The sequence below is a fragment of the Simochromis diagramma genome, unplaced genomic scaffold (genome assembly GCF_900408965.1).
Source record: "Simochromis diagramma unplaced genomic scaffold, fSimDia1.1 OVJJ01000304.1, whole genome shotgun sequence".
Taxonomy (NCBI): domain Eukaryota; kingdom Metazoa; phylum Chordata; class Actinopteri; order Cichliformes; family Cichlidae; genus Simochromis; species Simochromis diagramma.
The window spans coordinates 16,485,754-16,505,985 of NW_024387030.1; the positions used below are offsets into that span (position 1 = coordinate 16,485,754).

At 40.7% G+C, this 20,232-nt stretch overlaps 4 protein-coding genes across 5 annotated transcripts; 1 reads left to right on the forward strand and 3 right to left on the reverse strand.

The window, feature by feature from the left end:
* Positions 1-4,108: 4,108 nt before the first annotated feature.
* On the reverse strand, positions 4,109-5,350 carry LOC120740281 (interferon alpha-inducible protein 27-like protein 2A). Its single transcript, XM_040042527.1, has 4 exons — positions 5,226-5,350; positions 5,061-5,090; positions 4,773-4,934; positions 4,109-4,594 (listed from the first exon to the last, which is right to left on the reverse strand). The coding sequence occupies exons 1-4, from the start codon at positions 5,233-5,235 to the stop codon at positions 4,512-4,514; spliced, it is 285 nt and encodes a 94-aa protein (XP_039898461.1). The 5' UTR covers positions 5,236-5,350; the 3' UTR covers positions 4,109-4,511.
* A 3,688-nt stretch (positions 5,351-9,038) lies between these two features.
* Positions 9,039-11,033, forward strand: LOC120740279 (interferon alpha-inducible protein 27-like protein 2A). Its single transcript, XM_040042525.1, has 4 exons — positions 9,039-9,512; positions 9,621-9,639; positions 9,909-10,075; positions 10,271-11,033. Exons 1-4 carry the CDS (start codon positions 9,494-9,496, stop codon positions 10,372-10,374), a joined length of 309 nt encoding a protein of 102 aa, XP_039898459.1. The 5' UTR covers positions 9,039-9,493; the 3' UTR covers positions 10,375-11,033.
* Positions 11,034-11,414: 381 nt separating this feature from the next.
* On the reverse strand, positions 11,415-14,761 carry LOC120740280 (interferon alpha-inducible protein 27-like protein 2A). The gene is made up of 4 exons (XM_040042526.1): positions 14,630-14,761; positions 14,481-14,510; positions 13,043-13,204; positions 11,415-11,828 (listed from the first exon to the last, which is right to left on the reverse strand). Exons 1-4 carry the CDS (start codon positions 14,637-14,639, stop codon positions 11,728-11,730), a joined length of 303 nt encoding a protein of 100 aa, XP_039898460.1. The 5' UTR covers positions 14,640-14,761; the 3' UTR covers positions 11,415-11,727.
* Positions 14,762-15,276: 515 nt separating this feature from the next.
* On the reverse strand, positions 15,277-19,758 carry LOC120740278 (interferon alpha-inducible protein 27-like protein 2A). 2 transcript variants are annotated; one of them, XM_040042523.1, is made up of 5 exons: positions 19,644-19,758; positions 19,495-19,524; positions 18,011-18,172; positions 17,094-17,229; positions 15,277-16,971 (listed from the first exon to the last, which is right to left on the reverse strand). In XM_040042523.1, the coding sequence occupies exons 1-5, from the start codon at positions 19,699-19,701 to the stop codon at positions 16,890-16,892; spliced, it is 468 nt and encodes a 155-aa protein (XP_039898457.1). In that variant the 5' UTR covers positions 19,702-19,758; the 3' UTR covers positions 15,277-16,889. The 2 variants fall into 2 exon arrangements, with proteins under 2 accessions (XP_039898457.1, XP_039898458.1); XM_040042524.1 differs by having other exon boundaries at positions 15,278-16,950; positions 19,644-19,750.
* Positions 19,759-20,232: the final 474 nt, after the last annotated feature.

Genomic DNA, 20,232 nt, shown 5'->3' on the forward strand with positions numbered 1-20,232 from the left:
CTACTAGTTGTTTCGCCGTCATTGTGGATGTTGGGTATCGAAGAATCCATAGGTCCCTCATCCTATTCATGTAACCCTTACTTCCAGACACATACACACATAGACATTTGCGTACTAATTTGTCACGAAGTATTTTACGGCTACCTCTAAAACCAGTCTAAACACAGTTCCTTTTGGCGAACTGGTGGTTCGGATCGTCAGACTGAATCCCACCACCGTGGACCAGACCGCCCGGACTCAAGTCCACCTTCCGGGACTTTCCTCCTCGTCTAAGAGGGCTGTGCACAGACTTCGGTGCTGGCTCCCCACGGCGTCAGGAATCAGTCCGCCAGATCTTGGAACAGAGTCACGGATAACAGTTCTGATGTTTCTGCTCCGGCTACGAAGGACCAAAACAAATGTCAAAAGATGTATTCTAAGACACTTCTTCAGCTGAGAATCAGAGAGGAGAAACACACAGTTTTACTTGCATGCAAGGGCAGTACAGAGCACTTGCACTGAGAGTGAGAGCTCTGAGACTCGCGCTCTGCCACTGCCCTGGTCTTTATTTATACATCAGTGGGTGCGTTTGATCATTACATTGGAATATGGATGTTTAGGTGTGTGTGTGTGTGTGTGTGTGTGTGTGTGTGTGTGTGAGAGAGAGAGAGAGAGAGAGAGAGAGAGAGAGAGGTTAAGCTGTGACCCCGTGAAGACTTCCGTAAACCTGCTGGTCTGGAAATCCAGCAGTTCATTTAAATAAAAAGGGACTTAGACTAGCTACGTTTATCCTACCGTAAAATTGGAAAAGAAGGTATGACCTCTCCCAGTTCCCCAGGATGTGGGTGTGAATGCCAGTGCACTCTTGAATGCACACAAAGTTGTTACAGACCTCCTAGGATGAGACATTCTTTCAATATGCCACCAACTACAGTGGGGCAAAAAAGTATTTAGTCAGCCACCGATTGTGCAAGTTCCCCCACTTAAAATGATGACAGAGGTCAGTAATTTGCACCAGAGGTACACTTCAACTGTGAGAGACAGAATGTGAAAAAAAAATCCATGAATCCACATGGTAGGATTTGTAAAGAATTTATTCGTAAATTAGGGTGGAAAATAAGTATTTGGTCACCTCAAACAAGGAAAATCTCTGGCTCTCACAGACCTGTAACGTCTTCTGTAAGAAGCTTTTCTGTCCCCCACTCGTTACCTGTATGAATGGCACCTGTTTGAACTCATCATCTGTATAAAAGACACCTGTCCACAGCCTCAAACAGTCAGACTCCAAACTCCGCCATGGCCAAGACCAAAGAGCTTTCGAAGGACACCAGGAAAAGTATTGTAGACCTGCACCAGACTGGGAAGAGTGAATCTACAATAGGCAAGCAGCTTGGTGTGAAAAAATCAACTGTGGGAGCAATCATCAGAAAATGGAAGACATACAAGACCACTGATAATCTCCCTCGATCTGGGGCTCCACGCAAGATCTCATCCCGTGGGGTCAGAATGATCATGAGAACGGTGAGCAAAGATCCCAGAACCACACGGGGGGACCTGGTGAATGACCTGCAGAGAGCTGGGACCAAAGTAACAAAGGTCACCATCAGTAACACACTACAACGGCAGGGAATCAAATCCCGCAGTGCCAGACGTGTTCCGCTGCTGAAGCCAGTGCATGTCCAGGCCCGTCTGAAGTTTGCCAGAGAGCACATGGATGATACAGCAGAGGATTGGGAGAATGTCATGTGGTCAGATGAAACCAAAGTAGAACTTTTTGGTATAAACTCAACTCGTCGTGTTTGGAGGAAGAAGAATACTGAGTTGCATCCCAAGAACACCATACCTACTGTGAAGCATGGGGGTGGAAACATCATGCTATGGGGCTGTTTTTCTGCCAAGGGGACAGGACGACTGATCCGTGTTAAGGACAGAATGAATGGGGCCATGTATCGTGAGATTTTGAGCCAAAACCTCCTTCCATCAGTGAGAACTTTGAAGATGAAACGAGGCTGGGTCTTCCAACACGACAATGATCCAAAACACACCGCCCGGGCAACAAAGGAGTGGCTCCGTAAGAAGCATTTGAAAGTCCTGGAGTGGCCTAGCCAGTCTCCAGACCTCAACCCCATAGAAAATCTGTGGCGGGAGTTGAAAGTCCGTGTTGCTCGGCGACAGCCCCAAAACATCACTGCTCTCGAGAAGATCTGCATGGAGGAATGGGCCAAAATACCAGCTACTGTGTGTGCAAACCTGGTAAAGACCTATATTAAACGTTTGACCTCTGTTATTGCCAACAAAGGTTATGTTACAAAGTATTGAGTTGTATTTTTGTTATTGACCAAATACTTATTTTCCACCCTGATTTACGAATAAATTCTTTACAAATCCTACCATGTGGATTCATGGATTTTTTTTTTCACATTCTGTCTCTCACAGTTGAAGTGTACCTCTGGTGCAAATTACTGACCTCTGTCATCATTTTAGGTGGGGGAACTTGCACAATCGGTGGCTGACTAAATACTTTTTTGCCCCACTGTATATACTTCTAAACACAAATGATTACATGCAGTATTCTACCATAAAGAAACTTATATTATTAAAAGATTATACTGACTACTAAATATAATTTTATTGGCAGGTATAAAAAATGAAAGGTGGTGGATTAGCTGGCAGATGCTGGCAGATGTGTAAAAATAACTCTGATGTTTGGTGGTGGCTATGGCGGAGCTTCCACAGAGGCCAGCAGGTGGATGAGGGAAAGGGCAGGAAGGAGGAGGAGAGACCTGAGGCAGCCGCATTTCGTATTGAACTGAAAAGGAACGCAGTTTGTCCCGTACTTCAGCTAGAATGAAAAAAGACAAAAAGCTGGAGTTATTCTATGTCTTTACCCGCTGATGCCTCTTCTCTCATTCTCTCTCCCTCCTTCTCCTGTTGCTACCTCAATCATGAAACTGATCAATGATCAGCTGATCGGTTTTTCTGACGCAAGTCCCGTCTCTCTTGTTTGTTTATCTCCCGCTTTGCGCCAGAAAGAGGAAACCAGCGGATGTCGCGCTAAACAACAGCAGCACGTTTAAGCTTGATCAGCTGTTGTTAGAATTTATTTAATATTACTTGTATCAGCTGATTTTTTCTGCAGCCACGACCGTAAAGCTGCTGGTCATTACCTTTTAGGTGACATGAATAAGTTGAAGGGAAGTTATGAACCGTTTCTGAGAGACAAATAACACCAGGATCCTTTTTTTACGTAGCTGACAGCTGGTAACTGTGCAGAGGCGGATCTAGCACAGCTTTGCCAGGGGGTCAGGTAGGGCATTAATAGGGAAAGGGGGGCACAAAGAAATACTTTTCTTTCTTATTCTCATTTAAAATGTCTGGCTTTTAATAAATAATTATCTGGATCTTACAACTAAAGTTTTTATCTGATGTAAAATGTATAGAAATCATACATATACCATCAAGACAGACATCACGACAGACATCACTGTCACGACAGCGTTTGTTTTCATTCAAAGACTTTATGGCGTTTCCTATAATACCTGGTGGGCCGGTCTCTAGTCAAAATGCCCAGGCCAACTTTTGTCCCAGTCCAGCCCTGTATATATTTAAAAAAACAACTATATGTAAAATAATTAAAGATGTTTTTCTGTTATTTAAAAGAGGTAGTGGTTTATTGTATTGCAACCTGTAACCTATTGCAGATAACTTTTATTTGTTCAATTGCTTACAAAAGGTTTGAGGTGTGGAATAAATTGCAAAGGAGTATGAAAACTGGTTTTAGGATGTGTTTATGCGGGGGGACGATTTTCTTGTAAAACAAAGCGAGGTCCTAGCAAAACAAAATTGGTAACCACTGCTGTAACACAACATAAGAACACTGGGCCATAGCTCAACTGGTTTCTATCAAAGACGAATGGCTCACCGGGGTCCATGTCTTTATCTGCTCTGCGTCTGCTCTGAAACGGGCTGGTTTTTATAGCAAGCAAGGTTTCATTTCCTGAGAAACAAAACTTTATGTTCACAGCTGAACAACAGAGGGCGACAGAGAGCAACACAAACTGGAGCGTGGTTTTGACTGGAATGTTCTTTCTGGCACAAAACTGCTCAGATGTCATTAATGAGAGACATGTTTCAGATGTGTTTGACAGATTAAATGTCAGCATTTTATTTCCAACAGTTTATATAGCAGAAATCATTTTGGGCAGACCATCAACGTTTTTAACATGTCTGAGATGATAAGATATCACTTTGTTATCAGTGCATAATTATCCTGTGGAAAAGTAAAAAATAATTTGTATCATGTGTGAACACAACTTTAAAATGCTTTTCATTATTAGGGCTTTATTCTAAGTTGCACAATTTGACCGTGTTCATGTGTTTCGTAATAAAACACCACAGCATTACCAGCACTCACATTTCAGTCAAGCTTTACTGAAGCATGACGCTGATACTTTTGGCAACTGTTTCTAACAACAGTAATTATATTCTTTGTTATTATTATTTTTCTTTCTGATTATCATAATTTCCTGGTCTCAGATGAGAGTAGCCAAAAATCCCACAGCCCCTCCAACAGAGCCCACGGCTGCGGTGGCGGCCCCAGACAGACCTGCCATACCTGCAGAGAGAAAACAGGCTTCAGAACACCAGACAGCTGATCGAGCAGTTAGATGAAGTAACTGAGCTGCAGAGAAGAGAGGGAGGCTTTATCCTCACTGCAACACAGCGACATGTTATTGTTTATAAGGCCTGTCCGGTATATCATACTAAGGGTTTTTTTGTTTTTGTTTTTTTACCTGCTGACTGTAAAACAGCCACCACACTTCCTGCTGCCACTCCTCCTCCATTGGCCACAGCAGCTGCAGACATCATGCTTGCAGCATAGGAGCCTGCAGCTATTCCAGCTGAAGTGAAACCTACAGCCCCCAGGACAATAGGAGCAGACACCACTGCTCCACCTGACAACAGGAAGAAAAACCTGGTTACTGATCATCAGGATGCTTCGAAATGAATACGTGTATGATACGTGCAACTTCTACCAGCCTGTGATAATAAATAAATAAAAAAACAAACAGCTGTATTACCTGCCCCGGCTGCGATTGCTATAGCTGTTACTGGAACACAAAAAAAGAAAGAAAAAAACATCTTACCTCAGCTCAGCTGTAAATATTTTGACATTTTCTGTGATGCTACTATCACAAGCCTATATGATGTAGTTATAGATAATATAAAAAGGCAGCTGTACTCACATAGACCCATTATTCCACTCAGGATGAGGAGCCTAAGACTGGATTGTGCCTTATAAACAAGTGGGAGGGTCAGTTGTTATTCCTAGGAAACGAAATTCTTAGAGTGGGCGTCACTGGGTCTGTGAAGTAAACAACGCTTCCTCAGTCATTTTGGAACAAGTGATTCTGAGGTTGGATCTCAGAGGGTTTGACATATTTATTTTTATTTTACTTTTGTTATGCTTTTCATGTACAGTGAAGTATTTCAGGGAATTTGCAAGAGAGGAAGTTGCTTAGTCACCCTGCCTAAAATTAAAAAAACAAAAACAAGTCATTATGGAGAGCTTGTATGGACTTCACTTGGGTCATTGCAAATGTATTTCTGTGCTATTATGTATGGTAAGAAAAAATAAATACAAATAAATTGACAGTAATTACAGGGAGTGCAGAATTATTAGGCAAGTTGTATTTTTGAGGAATAATTTTATTATTGAACAACAACCATGTTCTCAATGAACCCAAAAAAACTCATTAATATCAAAGCTGAATGTTTTTGGAAGTAGTTTTTAGTTTGTTTTTAGTTTTAGCTATTTTAGGGGGATATCTGTGTGCGCAGGTGACTATTACTGTGCATAATTATTAGGCAACTTAACAAAAAACAAATATATACCCATTTCAATTATTTATTTTTACCAGTGAAACCAATATAACATCTCCACATTCACTAATATACATTTCTGACATTCAAAAACAAAACAAAAACAAATCAGCGACCAATATAGCCACCTTTCTCTGCAAGGACACTCAAAAGCCTGCCATCCATGGATTCTGTCAGTGTTTTGATCTGTTCACCATCAACATTGCGTGCAGCAGCAACCACAGCCTCCCAGACACTGTTCAGAGAGGTGTACTGTTTTCCCTCCTTGTAAATCTCACATTTGATGATGGACCACAGGTTCTCAATGGGGTTCAGATCAGGTGAACAAGGAGGCCATGTCATTAGTTTTTCTTCTTTTATACCCTTTCTTGCCAGCCACGCTGTGGAGTACTTGGACGCGTGTGATGGAGCATTGTCCTGCATGAAAATCATGTTTTTCTTGAAGGATGCAGACTTCTTCCTGTACCACTGCTTGAAGAAGGTGTCTTCCAGAAACTGGCAGTGGGACTGGGAGTTGAGCTTGACTCCATCCTCAACCCGAAAAGGCCCCACAAGCTCATCTTTGATGATACCAGCCCAAACCAGTACTCCACCTCCACCTTGCTGGCGTCTGAGTCGGACTGGAGCTCTCTGCCCTTTACCAATCCAGCCACGGTCCCATCCATCTGGCCCATCAAGACTCACTCTCATTTCATCAGTCCATAAAACCTTAGAAAAACCAGTCTTGAGATATTTCTTGGCCCAGTCTTGACGTTTCAGCTTGTGTGTCTTGTTCAGTGGTGGTCGTCTTTCAGCCTTTCTTACCTTGGCCATGTCTCTGAGTATTGCACACCTTGTGCTCTTGGGCACTCCAGTGATGTTGCAGCTCTGAAATATGGCCAAACTGGTGGCAAGTGGCATCTTGGCAGCTGCACGCTTGACTTTTCTCAGTTCATGGGCAGTTATTTTGCGCCTTGGTTTTTCCACACGCTTCTTGCGACCCTGTTGACTATTTTGAATGAAACGCTTGATTGTTCGATGATCACGCTTCAGAAGCTTTGCAATTTTGAGACTGTTGCATCCCTCTGCAAGATATCTCACTATTTTTGACTTTTCTGAGCCTGTCAAGTCCTTCTTTTGACCCATTTTGCCAAAGGAAAGGACGTTGCCTAATAATTATGCACACCTGATATAGGGTGTTGATGTCATTAGACCACACCCCTTCTCATTACAGAGATGCACATCACCTAATATGCTTAATTGGTAGTAGGCTTTCGAGCCTATACGGCTTGTAGTAAGACAACATGCATGAAGAGGATGATGTGGACAAAATACTCATTTGCCTAATAATTCTGCACTCCCAGTATACCCAAAATTACCACATTGCAGTATTGTATAAATACAATACTGCATGGGGTGGCTGTAGCTCAGGTGGCAGAGCAGGTCAGCCAATAATCAGGAGGTCGGTGGTTCGATCCCAGGCTGCCTCCTGGCTGCATGCCAAAATGTCCTTGGGCAAGATACTAACCCCGCGTTTGCCTACTGGTGGTGGTCAGAGGGTCCGGTGGCGCCAGTGTCCGGCAGCCTCGCCTCTGTCAGTGTGCCAGTGTGTGAATGTATGGGTGAATGACTGTAAAATGCTTTGGGATCCTTAGGGACTGAGTAAAGCGCTATACAAATGCAGGCCATTTACCATTTACCTAGGAGGTCACATGACATTATTAACCACATGATTCATTCATTTCATGTTTTTATGTCTCTTTGACCTCCGCGGGGACTGCAGATGGAAACTAGCTCTGACTCCTGTTGTGGCTGAACTGAGGTTCTTTTCAAGTGGAATAGCAGCAGGATCCAGTACTTCCAATACAGGAAGTCTGGATCAGCTCTTAGTTTAAATGTCTAGTCATTCATCCTTCGGGCCTTACCCAATACGCAGTGTAGAGCCTAGATGGAGCCGATGATGAAGGTAACTCACCCTGTTCTAACTGCCTCAAAAGCCCTCTAGTTGTCTACTCCATCCTGATTAAAAAACAACAACAAACAAATGGGTCCTGAGTAGCCTTCTGGACCAGTTTTACCAGTTATGGTCTGTTACTTTTAAATGACTTGAGTAACTTGTAAAAGTTATTTACACAAAGATTTCTACCTTTACTGTTTCACAAAGAATTAAAAGGGGGACATCCACAATTTAGACTTTGTGAATAAAGGATATTTTATCAAAGCAATTTAGCAGTGATGTATGATATCTACTATGACTTCTCCTATGAGCTTGAGTGATTAAAAAAACAAAAACAAAGTAAGGTTAAGTGTCTTACCTGCCCCAGCTGTGATCGCTAAAGCTGTCACTGAAACACAGGAAAGAAAGAAAAAAACATCTTACCTCAGCCCAGCTGGAATAATTTAGCCATTTTCTGTGACGCTATAATCATGAGCTTATATGATGTAGCTATAGACGATGTGAAAAAGGTAGCTGTACTCACTTAAATCCATTATCTCACACAGGATGAGGAGCCTAAGACTTGACTGTGCCTCATATACAAGTGTGAGGGTCAGCTGTTGTTTCTTGGGAAATGAAAGTGATTCTGAGGTTGGATCTCAGGGGGTTGACATCCATCCATCCATTTATTATGCTTTCACATATTAAGTGGTGTATTTCTGTGATTTTGCCTGAACTATAAATGAACAAAAGACAGGTTATTATGCAGAGCTTGTATGGACTTTATGGGCTATTCAAATGTATGTCTCTACTATTGTGTATGGTAGGAAAATACAAGTAACTAAATACTAATACAATGATAATATTTTTACCCAGAAGCAGCATAGTTGTTGTGGATTTTTTGAATGACGTGTATACTGCATATCTGCAATAAACATCATCAGATATTTGTTCGCATGTAGCAAAATCAACACCTGTCTGCAGTCAGAAGTAATGTCATAAGATTATGCTACTTGCTGATGTATGTTAATGTGTGACTTTTGACCATGATGTGACCAATTGTGATAAGGCAAAGCAAAGGGTTAATCAAAGGGTGCCCCTCTGCAGACGGCCCTTAGCCAGAATCCTGACTGGCCCCTGCCTGTATCTTGGTCGGTACCTGACCCTGCTCTGCTGTTTTTGGCTGGAGGACAAGTGTAAAGTTACCCAGCAGCAGGAGGTGGGGTTACTGGCCCATAAGAAGGGGACAGAAGAGTCATCAGGGCTTTTCCCTGCTGTCTGTCCATTGGGGTTGGTCCCAACCTGCATGCGCCTACGGCAAACACCCTAGGGGAGCTTTTGCTTTTCCTTCTTTTTGCTGAACTTCACTGTTGAATAAAACAGCTGGCATAGACCTCTGCTCTTCTCCTGTGATTTTTGTGGTTTTTGACTTTAATTGGAATTTGGGAGCTGAAATCAACCTTCTTCTAATCTGAGGAATTGCTCACACAACCTCTTGAAATTGCAACCCCACACAGTGCAGTGGTGTATTTTGTCCGGTGCTGCTGTTCACGTGTGGGCAGTTAGTATCATTTACTGAGAAATGAAAGTGAAACTTCTATCAATAATTATAAAAAAGGCAGGGGGGGATGCACTGGACAAAATATACCACTGCACTGTGGATATCTGGGCATAAATACGGATACACTCTCTGTATCATCTGAATGTGGACATATCATGGACTGGGAAGAAATATGTAAATCCTTCATATTTTACTGTTTATGTTATTAATTATTTTTCATGCAGTGTAATTTAATGAATTTCTTACTCCATGCGCGATTTTGTTCACTCTTTGTCTTTCAAGGGAGTCGTTATAGTCGGAGGTAAGCTGTCAGATGACGTGATTCACCGCTTTCACGCAACCCACAATGCAATGCAAGTCTTATGAACATAAACTTTATTTACAGTTGAACAACTAAAACATTTTACTATTTCAAGAAATGACATTAGCTCATTTTAAATTTCATGGCAGGACCACATCACTGTCTTCTGTTTTTATTTACATTTCACAATAAACTTTTTGTAACTAAGGTTGGTTCTTGTTACTTCTTATTTGAAAATCTTTCCAATATATATGTAAAATAATATTCAGGAGGTGCTGGCACTGTGGCTCTGGCTCCAGCCATTCTGGCTGCACTGGGTTCACTCCAGCTGGAATAGCAGCAGGCTCCATTGCTGCCAAACTGATGTCATATTTTGCAGTTTCTAATGGAGGAGGAGTTGCAGCAGGAGGTCTCATAGCAACCCTGCAATCCTGGGGTAAACCAGATATTTTGATTTAATTAGTAAATTATTTAAACAATATTATTTAGATGTTGCAAAGAAAATTGCTTACATATTTAAATATATAAAACAGATATAATGCAAATCATACAGAGAAGCATCAAAAAGAATAGCATAAAAGCTTTACACATGAATAACAAACAGTTGATGGCGTCTATAATCTCACTGTAGGTATGGGAGGTCTGACAGGAGCTGGCATTGGAGGTGTTGCTGGTGCTGGAGGAACAGTGGGTTGGATGCTCTCAACCATTTGTAACCAGACTGGAACACGTTAAGATTTACACTATGAACAAATACCAGATGTTCAGTCATGTGACAGATCTCAAATGAAGCATCATTTTAGAAACGTCAGACACTCAGCTTAAAGCAAAATTTGAAAATTAAGTTAAATATATGGTGGATTAAGATCACTGCTATTTTGAATGCATCATTTTTAGGTATCATTGTAGAGCATGAAGCTGTTTGATCTGAACCCAAGACTGATACGAAGAAATTTTCTGAATTTAATGTGAAAATAAAAATCCATGCAAAATAAAAGCATAATTGTTTTTATTTTAAACATCATAATGTAATGCAGAAATATCAACCACTCCATAAAAGTCCAGAAAATGTGCCAAAATTCTGACTGGGTTGTAGGGGATCAAATACCAGCTTCACCCAGTGCTATGCAAAAACGCAAAATACAAAACAGAGAAAGCAAAGAAAGTAGAATGAGTTATAGAGCCCACGAATGCCTCAGTTTCCAGAAAGTTTACAATAATCTCCACAGAAAGACTCCTCATAATACATGCACTGAGCTCATCTGCTGGTAAGATTATGGAAACGGGTGCAAGGCTTTAAGAAATCAAAACACGAGCACCTGAAAGCTAAAAAATAAATAAATCAGACTCACCTTAGTGAAGACAAAGGCATTAACACCATTCTGAAATTTAGAACTACAATTTCCTACAATAAAGTAATCAATTGATATGAAAATTTTAGTGTAGAACATTAAAAAAACATCTGCACATCCTTAAAAAAGGGGGGGGGGGGGAGATTGTGTTATTACAGTTTATTGTGTGAGGGTTAAATCTTTAAATAATCTTTTGTACCATTACAAATTTTAAAAACACTGGAGCCAGCAGAAACTTTGAAATGCATTTTAATTAAGTTAATTTCAGTTACTCTTATTTAGATCTTTCAACAAAGTAAAATATTGCTTAGAGAAGGAAGGAAAGGGTTTAGTGAGTTTCCATTCCTACACCTGAAATGATCAGTGGCAAAGCTGTAAGAACGACAAATGTACAGCACATCTTCAAAAATGACAACTCTTCACTCTGGTTTAATATCTTCCTTTATTTTGAACCTTGAATGAATAAACACTAGAACACTCTTTAGTTTAAACACTTCAGTAACGTGGTATGACCAAAAAATTTCGTTAAATCCTGAAATTTTTACAACACTCTGAATTTGTGGAATTACTCTTTGATGCACAGAAACACTGACTGCAGAAACACTTTCACTCATTCACTGAAACAGTTAAAAAATGTATCACTCATATTTATGACATCACAACAATGCTCATTAGTAGGAAGAGCAGTGGCAACAAAATATCATTAGAATTTGCCATGTGAGATTATTTACATTTTTTATTTCCGTATGACACCTGCCAGCAATTTCAGTCCTGCTCCTGCAGCAGCTCCAACACCGCCCACAGCTGCAGTGGCAGCCCCCGACAGCCCAGCTGCACCTTCAAGAGGGAGGAGGGAAAATATTCACAGCTTCAATATGTTGCATCAAGTCAAGCAGCTGAGTTTGCTTCTAACTTTATCAGGAATCAAAACAACTGACTGCCACCTAATAGTGGCATCACTGCCCCCTAGTGGTGTCAGATTTCATAAACTAAAAAAAAATGCCCTATGGCTTATACACCAATACCTCACTCATGTTGTAGGCACTAAAGTCATTTTAAGGGTCTGTTAAATGGCCTGCATTTGTATAGTGCTTTAGTTAGTCCCTATGGACCCCAAAGCACTTTACACTACATTCAGTCATCCACCCATTCACACACTGGTGATGGCAAGCTACATTGTAGCCACACATAGACACTGGCGCAACCGGGCCCTCTGACCACCAGTAGGCAATGGGTGAAGTGTCTTGCCCAAGGACACAACGACCAAGACTGTTGGAGCCGGGGCTCGAACTGGCAACCTTCTGATTACAAGACAAACTGCCAACTCTTGAGGCACGATCGCCCCACACCACAAGCTTAGTCCTGTAACACAACACAGGACACTAAGGCTGTGTGCTGTAACACAACACAGGTGTCCTGTAACACAACACAGGACACTAAGGCCATCCCCATTTAAGTCTGTAAATAGACTTTAAGTTGAATCAGTGTGTACATTTGTAAATGTGTTATCAGTCATTTGTATTGAATTATTCAGTCCCTGAGTATACATATACTGGTCACCACCAACAGGAGCAAGGGTCACCTTTGCTTTGGTTCCTACGGTGGCCCTGAGAGGCCAAACGGACTGCAACTTAAGAAAACACTAGCAATAAGAAAAACGCTACAAAAGCACACAAAACTAATACTGATGACGGATTTTTAGGCTAATAGTTAGGCTAACACACTTACCTCTAATCTTTTCTTTCCTTACAAAACTGAGAGATCCTCCACTTCTTTTAAGTGTCTCCCAGCCCAATTCTTAGTATATTTTTGGTTCCTGCAACTCGTCCGTCGGGTTATTGTCTCCTCAGAAACACTTCCCTTGTGCTTTCGGAAATCTGTTTTTTCCTATTTCCGTTGTGTTTTGTGTGCTTTTGCAGCGTTTTTCTTATTGCTGCTGTTTTCTTAAGTTGAGGTCCGTTTGGCCTCTCAGGGCCACTGTAGGTTCCTAATAAAGTGAATGTATACAGCACTATTGATGAAACCACAGTAAAGTCAGACAACAAGCCTACCTGCTGACTGTAAAACAGCCACCATGCCTCCAGCTAGCACTCCGCCTCCATTAGCCACCGCAGCAGCAGACATCATGCTTGCAGCGTAGGAGCCTGCAGCTATTCCAGCTGAGGTGAAACCTACGGCCCCCAGAGCAACAGGAGCCAAGGCCACTGCACCTACTGCACATGGACGAGAACACCAGCATCAGTGTGACTGTTACAAATGATATGCCATGTAAAAAGTTTTTATATAAGCAGAGGCCTGAGGTACGAGGCAGGATTACATCTTATCCTGGGCTCGCTTTACATGTTAAAGCAAGTTTAGCACATCCAGGGTATCTTTCAGTTATCTGGATTCACTTACCCAAACACTGGCAATCTGGATAAGTGGTCACATGAAGCTGTTATGAAACAAATTAAGTTAATCCAGGGTTCACCCTTCTCGCTCACGTAAAAGGGCTGGTGCTGTTGTGAAGTGTAAGTGTGAGAGGAAAAAGTACTTTACAGTAGTTTAGTATTAAAAGTGCTGTATGAATGTTTGTGCCTTCAAAGGACTTTGGACAGCATGACTGGAAAATACACATTATAGGAATAAACGTCTGGCCTATTTGAAGCCAGGAAAGCTGTGTAAGTTTATAGATTCAATATCACAGTTCTGTGTTTGAGGCACTGGAGAATGTGATGATTATAATTAAGGTCAGCAAGTACAAGTTTGTGTCCTGTTTCACAATCATGTATTATTGCTGGAGAACAAAGAAAATCTTGTAAAACATTTGCTTCCAACAGGAAAACGTAAAGTAATAAGGTTGTATCTAAAGATCTACATTTATCAATGACATCAGGGAAAAACGAAGACTTTACACAAAACATTAGATCCTCCTACTGTCCACACACAGAGGTCTGAGGGACTTTCTATGAACAGTGACCCTATTGTCTGGATGATGTATTGGTCAGTAGGTGGTGATTTCATGCATAATCTTTATATTTCATTTGAGAGCATTAGTTACAATGTAATGCATTCCACAGGGTTCAAGTTATGACTAATGAAACAACGCCTGCTGACTAATCGGTTTTCTGAAAATAACGTCACTATTCATAGAAGATCCCTCAGACCTCGGAGTGTACAGACAGTAGGACGGACTAAAGTTTTTCAAAAGACTCTAAAGTTTTGGTGCGTTCCCTGATGAGCATCAGTAATAAATCTATATTCTTACACTTCACTTTATTCCTTAACATTTTTCTTTTCCCTGTAGGTGTCAAATTGTTTACATGCTGCCAAAAACAATCCCTGTCAAGTGTCAGCCCCAATCAAGCCCTGGGTTAGCTTATCAAGCCGACACCCAGCTTTGTGTGACCGCTTCTCCTGACTGCGGTAAAGGGTAGTGGATCAACATAACAGAGAGATACCGTGGATAGGTTGAACCCCGGTGACCACACAGACCGTCCAAAGCCTTACCTGCTCCCCCTGCAACAGCAGCGATCGTCCCTGAAACACAACATCAAAGCTCACATCAGCACCGACATTAGCTATCATCATGGCGCCGTCACACCATTAAACACATGAATATAGTTATTTTAAAGTAATACGTGTATTAAAACACTCACCAACACGCATGTTTACGGAGTTCCACTTTCTATGTTTGCGTATCGTATAGATGCAGAACTGTCTCAACAATAGACTCTGCCACGGAGACACTTCCGGTATTTCTATGGTAACATGAAAATACAAACTTAACTCATTCACTGCCAATGTATTACCTGTAATACTCGTTATTAATTCGCGTTATTAATTCGCGTAATTCGCCGTTAATCAGGGAGTTACCTGATTTGAAAATGGCTGGCAGTGAATGAGTTAACATTTCCGTTTATGTATATTGCATGATTGTTCAGATGTTTTGCAATTCAGATTTGTTTTTAAATCACATATAAAAGATAAATTATTTAAAGATTTTCCCAGTGATTTTTGACATTTAAACAAAGCACAACAGATAATGGAAAATAAATATCATAGTCATTTCATTATAGTCATAATCTCATTTGAGAGCAGTGTTAATCAGAAACCTTACCTGAGTCAGGTGCTGTGATAAAGTGATAAAGCAGTTGTTTGTTTTTTTGGTACATTTGTTCGTCATTGGAAAATACTGAATAGAGCTGTGCTTTTGTTTCTAGTTTTATCAGCATGATTAGAATAATCTTATTGAGGAAGAATAAACCTTCCTGTCGAAAGCTAACACTAGCTTTGTGTGTACCTCTTCTTTGCCAAATGCCACTAAATATCTATTCAGATAAATTTTAATTATCTTAAGAGTGGGAAACGTTGTTTGTTGGAGAATTTGCAGAAGATTGGTAAATAAAATGCTTTGTGAAGAGAGTCTCGTGGTATTCTGTCAGGCCAAGCAAGGCAAACAATGTTTGTCCAGTTAAATGTAAAAAAAAACCAGACATCAGTTAAAGTATACCAAAGTAAAGCAATCACTCTTGTTTCAGCGCAAACAGCATTCTGTCATAAAGCTGTACTCATGACTGTCTGCGTCCATCCTTTACATCACTGCCATCCTATGGCCACAGTTGGCTATTGTCTCTGAAAGTAGACTTGACACTGCTTGATTATAGAGCTGCTGAAATCAATATATGGTAGGTGTCCTAATCAACATCTGTGCCCAGTTAATCGTGGCTGCATCTTGTCAAGCTAAGAGGACAGCAGCTTGTAGCTGATTGTTTGTGCATAAATCCATGTTGTGGAAATCCCTGAGATCAGTTACAAGTTGTGTATTGCGTGGAAACAAAGCTAGCATTAGCAAGTAAACAAGTAGGCTACCCTCATTTATCATCATAATTAGTTTTCTCTTCGTAAAGACCTGGACCAACACATGTGATATATGAACCTTTTTTTTAAACTTATTTAGCACATTAGTAATAAAAGCTGTGATGATGGAGAGGGGAACCCCTGTCATATATGACTTCATAAGGCAGGCAAGTTGAACAGCTGTAGCCTCCATCAGCACTTTCAGACCAACATCTCTGAGAAATCACTTGTACAAAATTTAACCAGCTTTTTGCTTAATTTTTCATTAATTTTTAATCTCATTGTAGACACTGATAGTTAACAATATCACCTGCAGCAGTAATACTGATCCATGTAACACCGATTACTGCAGAATAAATACTTTTATTTTTGATATATTACATAGAATTTGCCAAAAAATAAATGCAGTTTTATGTTTAATGAAGTGTTCGCAAAGTATTTTAAACATAAAACAATGATTCTAAAAAAAAAAAAAACTAAAAAAAACAAACCTCAACCACTTGTCATTTTGAGCTAATAATAAATAGTTAGCTAACTGTAGTGAGTAATAACATTTAACAATTCTACTGCCAGAAAGAAGTGCAGAGAGATGAAGATGTTTGAAACTGGTCAAAATTCTCTTGTTAAAAACTAAAGTAAATAAATGAAGAGTTTCTAGACAGTTTACAATATTTTCCAAAGACAGTTTTCTCATAGTTGATGCACTGAGCTGATCTGCAGGCAGGATTATGGAAATGGGTAGAAGGTTTTAGGAAATCCAAATAACTGAATGTTAAAAGAATTTAACCAGACTTTCTTACCAAAGTTTAGCTTCATCTTAGTGAGGACAGTGGCAACAACACCATTCAGAATTTTAGATGTAGGATTTCCTGCAAGTAGATCATTGATTGAGACACAAATTTTAGAAAATGTAGGAGAAAAAAAAATCCACACTTGCTTAAAAACAGTCATGCTTTTCAGTCATATGTAGTTCACTAATATTATACCAGCGTGCACAGAAAAAGTCACCCAGAGGCACAAAAGGAATGATCAGAATGACACCATCAGAATCCACAGCCTTCAGGCAAAGTGTGAGGACAGTTCAGGGAGCCTCGGGTATGGCGAGTTTCCATTCCTACACCTGAAATGATCAGTGGCAAAGCTGTAAGAGCGACAAATGTACAGCACATCTTTAAAAATGACAACTCTTCACTCTTGTTTAATATCTTGTGCCAACAAATATCATTAAAATTTTCCACGTGAGATCATTTAAATTTACTTTACTTCTTTTTGTCTTCATCGTCTTCATCGTCTTCTTCGTCCTTGAAAATGAGACCTCCTAGCCATTTCAGTCCTGCTCCTGCAGCAGCTCCAACACCGCCCACAGCCGCAGTGGCAGCTCCCGACAGCCCGGCTGCACCTTTGGGAGGAATGAGGAAAAATATTCCAAGTCAAGCAGCTGAGATTGCCTATAACTTTATCAGGAATCAAACTAACTGTACTGACTGCTACCTAATTGTGGCATCACTGCCCCCTCAGTGGTGTCAGATTTCATAAACTAAACAATGTCCTATGGCTTGTACACTAATACACAGTTCTTGATTCTCAAAACAGCCCCAGTTCTTTGCGGCATGGATTCAAAACTATTGGCAAACTTATCAGAACTGGGTCAGTGTTGACATAACTGCAACATGTCCTTTCTGTGGCTCTGCCAGCTGCACACTCATGTTCAAGTCCCTTTTAACCTCCTAAGACCCGAACTCTTTCATGGCATGCATTTTTCATTTTTCTTTGCTATTTGGGTTGATTGGGACCTGATGAATTTAAAAACAAAGAATTACCAGATTTTTTTTTTTTAAAACTACACTTTATAATAAAAGAGTTCAAAGTGTGGCAGGATTATAGTCCTTAGTCTAATCGCACCACAAGCTTAGTCCTGTAACACAACACAGGCTGGAACAATTAACTGATCTTATTGACACTAAGGCCATCTCCATTTAAGTCTGTAAATAGACTTTAAGCTGAATCATTTGTAAATATGTTATCAGTCATTTGTATTTCAGTCCCTGAGTAGCCAGAGTTTTACGAGCCATATACTGGTCAGCACCAACAGGAGCAAAGGTCACCTTTGCTTTGGTTCCTAATAAAGTGAATGTGTACAGCACTATTAATGAGACTACAGTAAAGTCAGACAAGCCTACCTGCTGACTGTAAAACAGCCACCATGCCTCCAGCTAGCACTCCGCCTCCATTAGCCACCGCAGCAGCAGACATCATGCTTGCAGCGTAGGAGCCTGCAGCTATTCCAGCTGAGGTGAAACCTACGGCCCCCAGAGCAACAGGAGCCAAGGCCACTGCACCTACTGCACATGGACGAGAACACCAGCATCAGTGTGACTGTTACAAATGATATGCCATGTAAAAGGTTTTTATATAAGCAGAGGCCTGAGGTACGAGGCAGGATTACATCTTATCCTGGGCTCACTTTACATGTTAAAATAAGGTTGCTGGTATCTTTCAGTTATCTGGATTTGATCCAGATAAGTGGTCACATGAAGCTGTTATCAACGAAACTGAGTGTATCCAGGGTTCACCCTGCTCGCTCACGTAAAAGGGCTGGTGCTGTTGGGAAGTGTAAGCGTGCTGGCAGCTCAAGGGCTGATTTTACAAAGAAAGAGAAAACTATACAAAAAATATGAAGAGGTTAAAAACATTATACAGATACTGAACACAGCAGAGTGTGAGAGTGTGTGAGAGGGGAAAAAGTACTTTACAGTAGTTTAGTATTAAAAGTGCTGTATGAATGTTTGTGCCCTCTAAGCTCTTTGGACAGCATGACTGGAAAATACACATTATATGAATAAAGTCTGGCCTATTTGAAGCCAGGAAAAGTTAAAAGATTCAATATCACAGTTCTGTCTGTGAGGCACAGGAGAACCTGATGATTATAATCAAGGTCAGCAAGTACAAGTTTCTGTCCTGTTTCACAATCATGTATTATTGCAACAATAATAATGTAATTTTTCCTGTTGGAAGCAATAAGGTTGTATCTAAAGATCTACATTTATTAATGACATCAGGGAAAAACGAACACAAAAACATTAGATCCTCCTACTGTCCACACACAGAGGTCTGAGGGACTTCCTATGAACAGTGACCCTATTGTCTGGATGATGTATTGGTCAGTAGGTGGTGATTTCATGCATACCGATCTCTACATTTCATTTGAGAGCATAAGTTATAATGGCGCACACAGGGTTCAAGTTATGATTAACGATCAGCAGGTATGAAACAACGCCTGCTAACTACTCAGTTTTCTGAAAATAGCGTCACTATTCATAGAAGATCCCCCAGACCTCGCAGTGCAGACAGTAGGACGGACTAAAGTTTTTCAAAACTCTAAAGTTTTGGTGCTTTCCCTGAGGAGCATCAGTAATAAATCTATATTCTTGCAGTTCACTTTATTCCTTAACATTTTTCTTTTCCCTGTTGGTGGCAAATTGTTTACATGCTGCCAAAATCCATCCTTGCGTCAGCCCCAATCAAGCCCTGGGTTAGCTTATCAAGCCGACAGCCAGCTTTGTGTGACCGCTTCTCCTGACTGCAGGGTAGTGGATCAACATAACAGAGAGATACCGTGGGTAGGTTGAACCCCGGTGACCACACAGACTGTCCAAAGCCTTACCTGCTCCCCCTGCAACAGCAACGATCGTCCCTGAAACACAACATCAAAGCTCACATCAGCACCAACATTTGCTATCATCATGGCACCGTCACACCATTAAACACATGAATATAGTTATTTTAAAGTAATACGTGTATTAAAATACTCACCGACATGCCTATTTACGGAGTTCCGCTTTCTCCGTTGCTCTTGTGGTACTGCTTCCATGACCCTAACACTGACACGGTCAGAGCGGCACACTTACTGTATTTATAGGTCACGAATGAAAAACGAAACTTAACATTTCCATTTCATCAAAGGACAAAACGAAAAGAAATCGACTAAAACATGGTGCAGTTTCCTCAAAATTAATATTTGAATATTATCCGTTTTGGATCATGATTGTTCAGATGTTTTACAATTTCAGATAAAACATCACAGCGATTTTAGCCCATTTTGGGGCTAAAATGAATCAAAGCACCCCCAAATATTTCTTACTTTTTTGACAATATTTGCTGTTTGTGTGACACACTACTAAAAATAAAAAAAAGCATACAGTACTTGGTTGAGACATAACATTTTAACAACAAAAGTATAGATAACCCCCCCTCCCAAAATGGTTTGTTCCAGCTCGCCTCTCCCCTACTCTGGCTCTAGCGCTCTTGCTGCCAGAGCGATGGTGGCTGAGACACAGCGGAGCGGAGGTGTTAGTGCCTGGCTTAAAACAGGATATATTAGCTGCATTTAACCTTCAGTTAC

What these genes read in the sequence shown, in the direction of transcription:
- LOC120740278 (XM_040042523.1), bottom strand. Translation starts at nt 19,701, where the DNA reads ATGGAAGCAGTACCACAAGAGCAACGGAGAAAGCGGAACTCCGTAAAT. An exon ending in CTCCGTAAATAGGCATGTCG is followed by an intron (nt 19,525 to 19,643) that starts GTGAGTATTTTA and finishes GTTGTGTTTCAG; the next exon opens with GGACGATCGTTGCTGTTGCA. An exon ending in GACGATGAAGACAAAAAGAA is followed by an intron (nt 16,972 to 17,093) that starts GTAAAGTAAATT and finishes TCGCTCTTACAG; the next exon opens with CTTTGCCACTGATCATTTCA.
- LOC120740281 (XM_040042527.1), bottom strand. An exon ending in AGCAATCGCAGCCGGGGCAG is followed by an intron (nt 4,935 to 5,060) that starts GTAATACAGCTG and finishes TCCTGTTGTCAG; the next exon opens with GTGGAGCAGTGGTGTCTGCT. An exon ending in GGCTGTTTTACAGTCAGCAG is followed by an intron (nt 4,595 to 4,772) that starts GTAAAAAAACAA and finishes TTCTCTCTGCAG; the next exon opens with GTATGGCAGGTCTGTCTGGG.
- LOC120740279 (XM_040042525.1), top strand. An exon ending in AGCAACCCTGCAATCCTGGG is followed by an intron (nt 10,076 to 10,270) that starts GTAAACCAGATA and finishes ATCTCACTGTAG; the next exon opens with GTATGGGAGGTCTGACAGGA.
- LOC120740280 (XM_040042526.1), bottom strand. An exon ending in TGCTGTTGCAGGGGGAGCAG is followed by an intron (nt 13,205 to 14,480) that starts GTAAGGCTTTGG and finishes GTCCATGTGCAG; the next exon opens with TAGGTGCAGTGGCCTTGGCT. An exon ending in GGCTGTTTTACAGTCAGCAG is followed by an intron (nt 11,829 to 13,042) that starts GTAGGCTTGTTG and finishes TCCCTCTTGAAG; the next exon opens with GTGCAGCTGGGCTGTCGGGG.